At 34.9% G+C, this 13,487-nt stretch overlaps 1 protein-coding gene across 4 annotated transcripts in view; it reads right to left on the minus strand.

Annotated features, from left to right (window-relative positions):
• Positions 1-13,487, minus strand: part of VAV3 (vav guanine nucleotide exchange factor 3) — a 397,627-nt gene that overhangs the window by 36,490 nt on the left and 347,650 nt on the right. For all 4 annotated transcript variants that reach the window (XM_050778810.1, XM_050778804.1, XM_050778785.1 and 1 more), the window contains 2 exons: positions 8,175-8,240; positions 588-622 (listed from right to left, as the gene is read on the minus strand). In XM_050778810.1, coding sequence (XP_050634767.1) covers positions 588-622; positions 8,175-8,240 — 101 coding nt within the window. The remainder of the gene's footprint in view (positions 1-587; positions 623-8,174; positions 8,241-13,487) is intronic.

Raw genomic sequence — 13,487 nt, forward strand, 5'->3', positions numbered from 1 at the left:
GATATATTTTTTTGCTGCCATGTTATATGTTGTAAATTTTATTTTTAGAAGCTATTAGTGTCGGCCACAAGCAGTGGCTCACACCTGTAATCCAGCACTTTGGAGGATCACTTGGGCTCAGGAATTCAAGGCTGCAGTGAGTTATGATGGCATCACTGCATTCCATCCTAGGCGACAGAGCAAGACCCCATCTTTAAAACTATAACAATTTAAAAAAAAAATCTACTGTTGTCCCTTTTGAGCTAATTTTTAGTTTTAGAAAATGAAATCATATTTTTCTCTCTGCTTTATTAAATACATAAAATATAAGATACATATGCATATGTTCCATTCCTTTCTGTGGCTGGTATCAACTTTATCTGTCAAGGGCACTGGGTGCTCATGCATGCACACACACCTCCCTCTCAGATAAAGATATGGAAAGGTCAGCAATACAAGAATTCATTATGGTGTTTTGTTACATCTGAAAACACCTTTAGCCGAGACAAATGGAAATGGAATATGGTTTACTACCCCCACATTTAAGGCATCCTGGAGCTAAGGGTATGGTATTTCAACCTAGCTACATAAACATTTTTAATACTTACCAGGGTTGGCAAGAATAATCTACTGGTTTGGGCACCTAGGATATAAAAAGGCAAAAATAGATTAAGTTTACTTAAGGGAAGCTTTTAGAAATCAATCATTAATTCAGTTCAGCTGACTCAGCTCTATAAAACCCTAAGTAGCACAGTCCTGGAACTATCCACTGGCAATTTTATACAGAGTGAATCATAGTATATGTCAGATAAGTAAAAAATAATTTATTTCACTTTAATTCATTCTTTCATTCATTTTACTGCCACTGTAACTCTAAGAGGAGAGATAGCAGGCAAATATGAACTGGAAACTTTTAATATTTATTATCAAGGCAATTTAATCCTATCAAAGAAAATTAAAGTGAAAACGTTATTAAGAAAACCAAATAGCACTTTACTTTTCCAAGACCTTGGAAAAACATGCAAATTAAACAATATACAGTGGATGTAGATATTTAATATTTTATTATTTATTATGAAGGCAATTTAATCTTATCAAAGAAAATTAAAGTGAAAACATTATTAAGAAAACCAAATAGCACTTTATTTTTCCAAGACATTGAGAAAACATGCAAAATAAACAATATACACTGGATATAGACTCTTATTTTGTAATAAATTCCAAATTCTGATTTAAAAATCTACCAACTAGAAATCTTTATTCAGAAAAAAGGCATGAAAAATACTTATTTTTCCTCTTTTTTTTCTCATAGAACTTTGCACAAGGAAAAATACTGCATTTTCTATTCAAACAAAGAAAGAAAATTTGTAGCAGCTGATGGTCAAATAGAAAATGAACAAAGACAGAGCAGGTATATTAATGTTAAAAATAAGAAATAAAATACATTGTACAGAGAGGGTTACAAAGTTTAAAAATTCCTACGAATAGGAGTAGAGATAGTTTGTCTCATGTCCAAATCTCTGATATATTCATCCCATGCTATTACTGGGATTTTTATATTAGGTGATTGAAAATATTGTTCCCTCATTTGGAACAGTAAAAACTATAGTATTTCAGAGATTAGCCAATGTGAACATGTCTCTAGCCATGCTAGTCTTCATAATGTGCTGTTACTATTTTGCCCTTCCAGGTTAAGAGTTATCTGCAGGTTGAGCATCCCTTATCTGCAATGGTTGGGACTAGAGATGTTTCACATTTTGGATTTACAAAAAATTAGAATATTTGCATTACATTCAGCATCCCTAATCCAAAAATCTAAAATCTTACATTCTCCAATAAGCATTTCCCTTGAGCCTCATGTTGGCACTCAAAAAGTTCAGACTTTAGAGCATTTCAGATGTCAGATGTTCAAATGAGGAATACTCAAACTGTATCAAAAATCATCTTTCTAATCAGAACATTTGATTATTAATATTCAAATATTTTTATCCTATGGATTACATTTTTTTAAAAACCACTTTGTAAAATCCTGATAAGCAGCAATTAATACTGAAGGTAAATTATACCCATTCTAATCATTCAAATAGTTTCTTACAAATTTTGTTTTCACAAACAAATTGATCTTCAATAGTTTCCCCTTTGATAATAAGATATACATGGCTTCTGAAATCTGATGGGAAAAATATTTACTCTTTCCCCTTCCCTGTTCTTTAAAAGTATAATGTATATTTATTCTTAAACCAAGCTTTCCATAGAGAGTCAAAAAAAAAAAAAAAAAAAAAAAAGGAGACAGGAAGGAGGAGAGTAAAGAATTTCAAAATATTCTGGCTGTGGACTCCTTTGGCTGTTAAAAAGGTTGGAGATCCAAAAAAGGAAACAGTGACATAAGATTCTAAAACAGAACAGGTAACTGAGGCTGTTCCACCCTGAAGTGTCCCACTAGAGCTTTTCTCTCTCCAGTGGGTGCATTATGACATGTGAAGATCCAGGACTACCTTCCCAGCCATGATCCCTATTACTTAGGTGGACCCTATCCTTTTCCATCAGTCATGGGCCCTCTGCACTTTCTTCTGTGTACTATGGGTCTTTGTCTGGACAGATACTTCATATTTAAGATTATAGTTAATTTCCTTTTGGGAACTTTTTCATCTTTGAGCATACGGTTACTATTTTTCCCTAATGCCATTTTCTGTCAGCACCATAGTCTATTAACACTGCTAAACTTCAGCTATGAACATATAGTTTTTAAAAAACATTTTATTGAGAATATAGAATCCATACAAAATTATATATATATACACACACACACATACACACATACAGAAATATTTATATGGGTCTAAATATATATAAATAAATATATATGTGTGTCTATCTATGTGTGCTTCTTCCTGAAGTATATACCTTATGAAGCTAGATGACACACTTAGAAGTGAACTTTGTGTTTGTTTGAATAAACTCTCACTATTTCATCTTTTTTTTGAGAAATTTCTAAGAGGATAGTAATTTCCTCTCACAACTTCTAACATATTCTTATTGTTTCAGATATTAATCCAGACACTGTAGGTTCACATTGTATAATCTCTATTTGGTTCTTTTTTGTAGTTCCTATTTCTCTTTTGAGGTTTTCTGTCCATTCATTATGAACATGTTTTCCTTTGTGTCCTAGAGCACCATAATAGCTGCTTTTAAAATCTTTTTCTAAGTCATCATATGGGAAATCACAGGGTTGATCTCCCTTCATTCTCTTCTCTGTTGAGTAGGTTCACATTTTCCTGCTCCTTTGTATACTGAGTAATTTTATCCTGTATCTTGGACAATTTGAATGAATGATCTACTGCAGAGGCTCTGGATTTTCTTATGTTCCTACAAAGACCTGGCTTTCCTTAAAGTTTATACACAGAATTTGAGGTTTCCTCTCTCTGACTCTTTTTAAGATTTCCTACATCCTTTTCCAGCTGCTGAGACTGCATTAAACTCACTCCTTAGTCTGGTTCTTTAAGCCAGAAATATCATAAAGTTTCTATCTGAATTTTAGCCACCCTGCATGGTACAATCCTGTGCCTATCTTAGAGCTAGTCATAAAACAAAGAAACTCATCCTAGTACCATTCCTTTTTCCAAGTGTCAGTCTTCTCCTGGGCAGTGCCTTCAGATAGTTTTGTTTTGATATTTTGTCCACAACTTGTAGTTATGTGTGGGAGGACTGGCCAAATAGGAGCTATTCAACAGTTACCAGAAGTGGAAACTCTTGTTGCTTCTATTACTGCTGTTGTTAGCTGGGTCTCATAATCAATCCTTTATAGATAACCTATCTTTTGTCTCAGTTAGTTTTAATATTTTGTCTTTAATGTCTTCTAGTTTCATTACAATGCATCCAGGTGTTGATTAATTTTAATGTATGCTCCTTGACTCTGAAGATTAGTTTTATTATAGAATCTGGGAAGTTCTCAGGCATTGTTTATTTGAATATTGCTTTTCTACAATTATCTATTCTCTCCTTCTCTTAAATGTATTTGCATCTCATCACTCCATTTTCTGTTTTATTTTTAATTTCTTAATCTCTCTGAATTGTTCTTTGAGAAATTTCTTCAGATTTCTCCTCCAATTTCCTACACAACTGTGTCTGATATGCCATGTAATATGTCCACTAAGGCTTTCATTTCAATTACTATACCTGAATCTTTTTCATAAATACCCAATTAGTGTCTTGCTTTCCTCTTAGATTTTTTCCCTTTAATTTCTTAAACTATATTAAGTATAAAATTTTGAATTTAGTATCTAAAATTCAAATATTTGCTATATTTGTCAGTTTAATTATATATTTTATTGTTTCTGCTGATCTTGGCATAAGGTGGTTTGTTTCTGGATTCATTTAAAGATTCCAAATTGTGAATGTATGTTCCCTAGGACATTATGTATAAAAGTCCTTTGGGAAATATGTGCAAAGAGGCTCTGATCCAGAGAGAATTTGAATTTTCATTGGGAGAATAATTAATGTGGAATTTTTTTTTTTAATTTTAAATTTTTATTTGAGACAGAGTCTTGCTCTGTCTGGAGACTGGAGTGCAGTGGAATAATCTGGAATAATTTTAAACTACACTTCCAGCTTAGAATTATTTAGGTAGCAAAGCTGGTATGAATTTCAGCCCTTCATCTAGATGGTTTTAGATTTAAAGTTAGAAATTCTCAGGGGAGACTACTTTCCTTTTTTCTTTCCAATCCTGAACCAATACCAAGGTAGGCATATCATCATCAGTGGGATGGATTTTCTCCTAGTTCATCCACCGAGGACTCCTGGAATCAGAGGTATACCCAATTTCGCATTGTGCTGCAGTTCCAGGCTTTGTCTCTAGTTGCCATATTGCCAGAAATGAAGTTGACTCATTTATGAACTGCCTGTGTTTTTCTCAGTTTTATGTTTCTACCTGCCTATTTCAGAACTTTTGAGGAGAAGGATGTAGCACATGTAGGAAAATAAATTTTAAGCCCAGAATAGAACATTCAGCACTACTCATGGACCCCTGATAAACAATATATCCCAGAATCAAAAGCAATACCATTTTGCAAACTCCCTCAAACTATCCTCTCCCCTTCAAATTCCCCTCTATGTATCTTCACTTAACTTGCCCTATAATTAAAAAAATGAATCTATAATTTCATTAAGCAGTAAAATTTTAAGTAGCTACTTACTAATATAAAACAACCATATTTAGTAGTCCTGCTTACAATTAGAAGTTACCCTACAACTCTGTCATCTTAAAATTTCTGAACATATTTCTCCTTCTAGCCACTTCTTGGGTCAGCAAATATCATTCCATAGGATTCTATAGGCTGTCTTAATTAGTATCTACCATTGGCAATGTTCTATATACAGCGAGGGACTTGCATTTGCTTTTTCACTCCTTTGTTCATTCATTCAACAGTAATTTATTAAACACCGACTTTGTGCCAGACTATCACTAAAATTTCAAACGCTCATTTTTCAGCCTTATTCAAGAAGATGTAAACAGAAAACAGTACATGGTATATTCAATGCTTAATATTCTTGATTTGATGTCTTTAGGTTCCCAAACTTCTTAATGTTAGAATGTATAATATCCTGCCACCTGCCTACATATATACATCACTCCTTTACAGATAGGAAGCCTGAATCTTGTTCTTACAAAGTCCAAAAACTAGATAGACAATCATTTTAGCTTATCTAATTAAATAAGAGTGATATCAAACTTCAATAATCTTTCAAGACTGTAATGTAATATAAGACAAAAATATGTAACATTATAGATCAATGGAACAGAACAGAGAGCCCAGAAAAAATGCCACACACCTAAAACCATCTGATCTTTGACAAAGCTGACAAAAACAAGCAATGGGGATAGGATTCCCTATTCAGTAATGGGGAGAAACAAAATTATGTCCTTTGCAGCAACATGGATTGAGCTGCAGACCATTATCATATGTGAACTAACACAGGAAAGGAAAAGCAAATAACATGTTTTCACTTATAAGTGGGAGCTAAACATTTGATAAATGGTGCTGGGATAATTGGCTAGCCATGTGCAGGAGACTGAAACTGAACCCCTTCCTTATATGATACAGAAAAATCAGCTCAAGATGGACTGAAGACATAAATGTAAATCATAAAGCTACAAAACCCATGGAGGATAACCTAGGAAATACCATTCTTGACATAGGACCTAGCAAAGATTTCATGACTAAGATGCCAAAAGCAATTGCAACAAAAACAAAAATTGACAAATGGGACCTAATTAAACTAAAGGGCTTCTGCACAGCAAAAGAAACTATCAAGAGAGTAAACAGACAACGTACAGAGTGGGAGAAAATATCTGTAAACTATGCATCTGACAAAGGTCTAATATCCAGCATCTATAAAAAATGTAAATAAATTAACAAGCCAAAAAACAGCTCCATTAAAAAGTGGGCAAATGACATGAATAGACACTTTTGGAAACAAGACATACATATACACGGCCAACAAGCATTTGAAAAAATGCTCAATTTTACTAATCATTAAAGAAATGCAAATTGAAACCACAATGAGATACCACATCACATCAGTAAGAATGGATTTTATTAAAAAAAAAATAACAGATGCTGACAAGGTTGCAGAGAAAAGGGAATGCTTATACACTGCTGGTGGGAATGTACATTAATTCAGCCTTTGTGGAAGCAATGTGGCAATTTCTCAAGGAACTTAAAACAGGATTGCCATTTGACCCAGCAATCCCATTATTGGGTATATACCCAAAGAAATATAAATTGTTCTACAAATAAAGGTATGCATGCGTATGTTCATCCCAGCAATATTCACAAACATGGAATCAATCTAAATGCCCATATGTTTCTGGATAAAGAAAATATGGTACATATATACCATGGAATACTATACAGCCATAAAAAGAAACAAGATCATGCCCTTTGCAGCAGCATGGGTGGAGCTGGAGGCCATTATCGTAAGTGAACTAACACAGGAAAGGAAAAGCAAGTAACACATGTTCTCACTTATAAGTGAAAGCTAAAATTGAGTATACATGGACATGAAAAGGGAACAACAGATTCCAGGAGCCTCCTTGAGGGTGGAAGGTGGGAGGAGGGTGAGGATCTAAACACTACTTACCAGGTACTATGCTTAGAAACTGAGTGACACAATAATCTGTACACCAAACCCCTATGACATGCAATTTACCCAAATAATAAACCTGCACATGTACCCCTAAACCTAAAAGTTAAAAAAATGTGATATTAGATCACAGAACCACAGAGTAACAGAGACTTTTCTATTCTCTTTGTTTTTGAAAATAATTAAGCTTGAATGAGTGGAGTAAATTATCCTTTAGGGCACATTCTAGAGCCAAGGATGGCAGATTCTCATGTTTCTAACATTAAAAAGAATGTCCAGTTTGGAAATTCAGTAACTACTGAAATACAGCAAGCAAGATAGTTCCCCTCAGGCAATCATCTCCATCATATTAGTAAACAAATTTCATTTATTTTGGAGTCAATAACTTAAAAAATTGTGTGGAAAACGTCACCCATATTACCAAATGGTGATATTAAAATCATGTTACCCTAAACAGAAATTTATCAGTATCATAACACACCAAGGAGTACATTTTAGGTTACATTCACCCATAATATTAATTGAGCAAATGTTCATTTATTCTCCTTTTAGCTGTGTTTTATATTTTCAGAAAATTCCATTATGACATTATATAAAAAGTAATGACACACTATAGAAAATATATGTAGACCTTTGGCTGAAAAATTTGTGGACTTTTCATTTTCTAGCAAGCTTTCAAAGACATCAGCTGAAGTGTAATATCGCCCTGTAACCCAAGTGACTGGAGGCAGACCGTACCATTCTCAGTTCAGTGGGAAAGGGGAAACTTGTACAATGCATCTAATTTGTGGCTGTGGTTTATTTCTTCTAAAACCTTTTAGACAACTTAGTTTTATAAATTCTGCTAAGTAAAATTTGCCTCTTCTATATATTTTCTTAATATTTAAAAACATATTCTGACAATAGAACCATAGTGATGTTGAAAATAATGATTCTTCCAGAAAACGGTAATAAAATGAATAATCGATTTGGCCAGCATTCTTTGTAGATTTTTGCACAGTTAATCACAGCGTCAAAAACAAAATGAAGCAAGAGAAAATTAAGATACTTACACATGGGCAAGGCTTGACTGCATCACTTGGAAAAAATCCAACCTCTCCAGATGCTAAATTTCTGCCCTAAGAGAAAAAAAATGCCAGTGTTGAAAACAAATTTACCACAAATGATAACCCCATGATACCCCATACATAGCACTGTTACTTAGGATCCTTAGAATTCCTTATGTGTTATATCTAGTCCTGAGCATTAACTTACTGTGGTTCAGAAAAGGAAGTAAAAGCAGAGATAGTTTTCCTGGTTGTTCAACTTTACATGTGGTTTCAAGTCATGATCATAAAATAATTCAAGTTTATTTTTCAATCTACCCTTCAATTTTGTTAGCTTTGTATCTCTCAATCCTGTAGAACACTGGACACCAACGTTTTTGGCCCTAGGGATGTGGGCTGAGGTGGGGTAGGTGCTGGGGGCGTGACAGGTGGCTTCGGGAGGAAACTGTTCCACCTCAGGCATTAGATTCTCATAAAGGGAGTGCAACCTAGATCCCTCATATGAGCAGTTCACAGTCAAATCTGCACTCCTATGACAATCTAATGCCGCCACTGATTTGACAGGAGGTGGAACTCAGGTAGTAACACTTGCTCATTAGCAGCTCACCTCCTGCTGTGTGGCCCAGTACCTAACAGGCCACGGTTCGTGGCCCGGGGGTTGAGGACCCCTATGATAGAGAGATAACAGCAGTTTCTATCTTTCACCTTTATATTCGTTGGCATAAGCAGATCATATGAATTTTGTGAAGGCATATAATTAATTATGAATTCCATATAAATGGATGCTATTGGTCTAACAGAAAACATGAGAATGTCTATCTAGCAAGATGAAATTTCAAGATGTGAAAATAGAAAACAATGTAAGTTTTGGATGATTTTCAAATGTAAAAAGAAATAGGATACTTATTAACAGAAGAAGACCATAAGATTTTGGAGAATAGGACTCTATTAGGTTGGTGCAAAAGTAATTGTGGTTTTTGTCATTAAATTGCAAAAATACTAATACTTACTGAATCCTTAATATGTGCTAGACACTGCTCTGAGAGTTTTATTTAATCCTTGCTATAATCTTTATGGTAGATCCAATTACTATCCCCACATTACAGATGAGGAAAATGAGACACAGAGAAGGTAAATAATCTGTCCATGGTCACAGAGCTAACAAGTACAGAGCCATAAATCAAACTCAGATGTTCTAATTTCAGGGCTCTGCACTGCCTCTCTGTACAAGCATAATAGAGACTCATGAAAAAGGACAGTGGGACTTAAATATAAAAAGTAGTTAGGAAACAATTTGACAGTGATAGCTGAATTCTATCATTGGTGATGGCATTTCTTTAAAGGTGTTGTATGTTTTAGAAGACTTAAACTTGCACCAATGTGGAATATGGCTCCTAGATGAGTCTCACTTTTGGAGTTGTGAATATCACAAGGAAACTGATACCATGGTAAGGAAAGGGATTGGAGGGAGAGAAACACATGCTGAAGATACTATATAACGGAGTCTGCTGAACTGGCCAGTGGATTAGATGTGGGAAGAGAAGATGATCTGTTTCTGAGTTAAAGACTGGAAAAAGAATGAAGAATGGAGGTAGGAGATGACTAGAGAATCCATCCAAACAACACAGACTTAGATGACTTAGAGCGGAATCTGGAAACTGGAGCAAGGCTGCATCACTTGGAAAAAATGTAGAGAGAAGATAGAAGACAGAATTTACAGAAATTAGTGAAATAACAAGGCAGAAAGAAATGATAAGGAGAGAGAGGAATCAGAGACCTGGGAGGGATGGCAGCAGTAACTGCAAGGTTGGAAGAACTGTTTCTTTCATTCAGCTGTGTTTATCAAGTACTCTATAATAGTTTATATTCAGCATGGCAGTAAGATACAAATAAATAAATATGGTATTTGGGACTATACCACTAGCCAGACTTCTATATATAAATGCACTGCAATGCTACCTGAGTGCAAAATATAAGGGTGTGTGGTGGGAACCACACACTGATTAAGCTCAGAAGAGAAAAGAATAAGAATGCTTTAAAAAACAAACAAGACCTTTGAGAGTACACAAAGGAAAGAAGTCTATTTTGCAGAGGAAAGTCCAAAGAGAGAGCTCTGAAATAGTCTTTCCAAAGTACATTTGAAGACGTATCAACAAATTGGAAAATTATGGCTATTATAAAAATAGTAAACTGCCAACTTCCACTCTTCTTCAGAAAAACAACAAAAGACTTTATTCTATAGAATGCAGAGTACACGAGAATAAGTGATATTTTGTGACAGGGTATGTTGGCCAATGCAATACTATCTACTTTCTCAGAGCAAACCTGATGCAGAGCCCCTCATGTACATTGATACCTTCATTCTGTTCCTCCTCCAAAACTCAGTTCACACATTACCTACTCTGTCATCTCTTCCCCAAGGAGCAGATCCCAGATTGAATCCCATGCCTATTCTCCCACCGCACCTTTCCATACGCTTGGTGATACATAAAGTATTAGTGCTTTGGTAGTATTCACTTCTAGTAGTATATGTAATTATTGTTCAACATGGTCTTCTCTATTAATAGACTGTGAGTTCCTGGCATAAGGGATAATCTCTCAGTCATTTTTGTATAAGAAGATGTCAGACACAGAGTAGGCCCTTAACAAATGTTTCTAAGGGGAGATATAACTCAATCTGAGAGTTCCCTGTCACTGAGGAGCATGGCCCTAAATTCTTCCTCATTAAAAATAATAAAATACAGCCATGTGCCACATGATGACATTTCAGTCAATGACTAACCTTATAATGATAGTGGTCCCATAAAATTATAATATCATATTTTTACTGTACTTTTCCTATGTTTAGATACACAAATGTTATAACTGCCTACAATATTCAGTGAAGTAATATGCTATACAGGTTTGTAGCCTAGCAGCAAGAGGCTATACATGTAGCTTAGGTGTGTAGTAGGCTACACTATCTAGGTTGGTATAAGTACATTCCATAACACTTGTACAATGATGCATTTATTGTATGTATCACTGTCATTAAGTAACCCATGACTATATGTCACATTTTTTTTTCACACAGGCAAGCACTGAAAAGGATTAAGCTGCCCGTTTCTATAGGAAAATATTCATACAGTGACATTCTTTGACTTGTCCCTGACATGTTCTATAAGGACAGTGTTGGGGAGTGCAATGTCACAAAGCAGAGAAAAGAGGATGAGAACCCAAAGAATAAAAGAGTGGGAAAAAGAGATGAATTTTTTAGCTGGTGAAGGCATATGGACTGGCATAGTTGTTTCTTTCTTTCTTCCTTTGTAGAAACAGGTGTTACACACAAAAGACATAAACCGGAACTGGAAGCATACTAGACGGTAGAGGAAGAGACCGCGGTTGTATAAGAAATGCTCTAAAACTAGATGAACATATAATTTTCCATTCAAATCAGGACCTTTTGAGAGTAAACGGGTAGTTACTAATAACTATGCCAGAGCAAACGGTATAAATTGAACTGTTCTGGGTAAACAAGTACACATGGTCATCATATCAAAACTCATTTTGTTCTTTTCACCTCGTTTAAAGGACACTCTTGGAGGTCCTTCAGGAGGGAAAAAATTTCACTAAACAGGCTGCCAATGTCATTCTGAATCGTTTTTTTCTTTAATAAAATGCCCTAGAAGTTCAGGACCATTTCTTAAATGGTCATAGGCATTCCTTAGATGACAGAGTGATGAGAGATAATTTAACCTACTTTAATATATGAATAAGGTTACAATTACTTACTAATTCCTAGTCTCATCACTTTTAGCTATAATATGTGCTATATTCAATAACTTCTACTTATTAAAAATATAGCTATCCTACAACATTTGGAGGATTCAAAACAAAGTAGTGTGTAGGAGGGGTTTCTTTGGTTTCTTGGTGGATGTGTGTGGGATGTTGGTATGGTAATTCATTAATACTAATGGATGGAGCAGCTGTCAATCCCCTACGCATGGATGAAATTGCAGACTGTAACTATGAAATAGAACAACTTCAAATGCAATGATTTAGTGCACTTTATGTGATGATATGAGGTTTTTACTAATCTTAGTGAGAGACATGCAACTGAATTTCCTTCTTCTTTACATTACTGTGTGGGCATTTTATTCTGGGTCAGATAATAAGCTTGTCATCCCTTTTATGAGTATTACAAATGCCAAAGATAGGGAATCATCTTTCAGTTATCCTCCTGCCTTGTATTTGTTCTGTAAGTCCCTTAACATCTTCAAGGTCAACTTGAAAACATTCCTCTCTCATACTCACGTGTCATCTGATATACCATACGGTGCTATCTTTATATGCATTTATTCTGCAGGGCATCTCTGTACTATGTGATGAGACTTCCGTAAATCTAACAGTACAGGTTGGGTCATTCTTGTGAAAATACATTCTTTGGAAAGCACCTGAGAAAATAGCTTATGGGTAGTATATGGGGAGAAAAAATCCACCTTTATAATTTTCATTCAATCACCTAGAGCAGACATAAAGCCAAATCATATTAAATTATAATTCATAAAATAATGCCTTTTTCCTGAAAACAATGTTTTTTTCCTGTAGAAAATGTATCAAACTAAAATTATTGACAACTTCCTCTGACATTCCTGAACATCACAAACATAAAGGCATACTCAGGCACTTATTTATTTCTAACTGACCTTAGGTTTTAACTATTCTTCATTTTTCTTCAATAAGAATCCACACTGAATCATAATGAATTAAAACTACTTCGGTTTGCTGGTAGAAATGATATTCACAATCTACCTATACAGAGAAATACATTAAGGTATGCCAGGATGCTAGAGCTAAAACCTCGTTTTTAAACCCACAGACAAGGATGGCTTAAAATGACAAAGCATATCTTCTGAAAATCTTAATCGTAAATTGCTTGGCTTCTAACTCTGTAAAAAGGAGAAAGAATTGCTTTGAGAAAAATACAGTGTCTCTTCCCTGTGCCTCATTTATCCCCTTAATACTACCTGGATTGGAGCTTTAATGCACTCCTGGAATAGCACTGAACAATTTGAAACAGATGTGGAAAGCTGAATGTAAAAGGGACAGATTAATGGATATTTATGAACGATTGGAAATTCTCCCAACTTACAATGCTCTAAACACTCTCAATGTATGCACGACGGTGCTGTGGAGATTACTAAGCAATTTATCACACATGGGTAATGGCCAGAGCAACTGTCACCCTGCCCAGTCACTTCCCGCTGTCAGAAATATACAGGTTGAATGTTTGGGGAAAGAAGATGTACAGCAGGGCCATGAATTATAGGAATATAGGTG

Source organism: Macaca thibetana, chromosome 1 (assembly GCF_024542745.1).
Source record: "Macaca thibetana thibetana isolate TM-01 chromosome 1, ASM2454274v1, whole genome shotgun sequence".
Classification (NCBI taxonomy): domain Eukaryota; kingdom Metazoa; phylum Chordata; class Mammalia; order Primates; family Cercopithecidae; genus Macaca; species Macaca thibetana.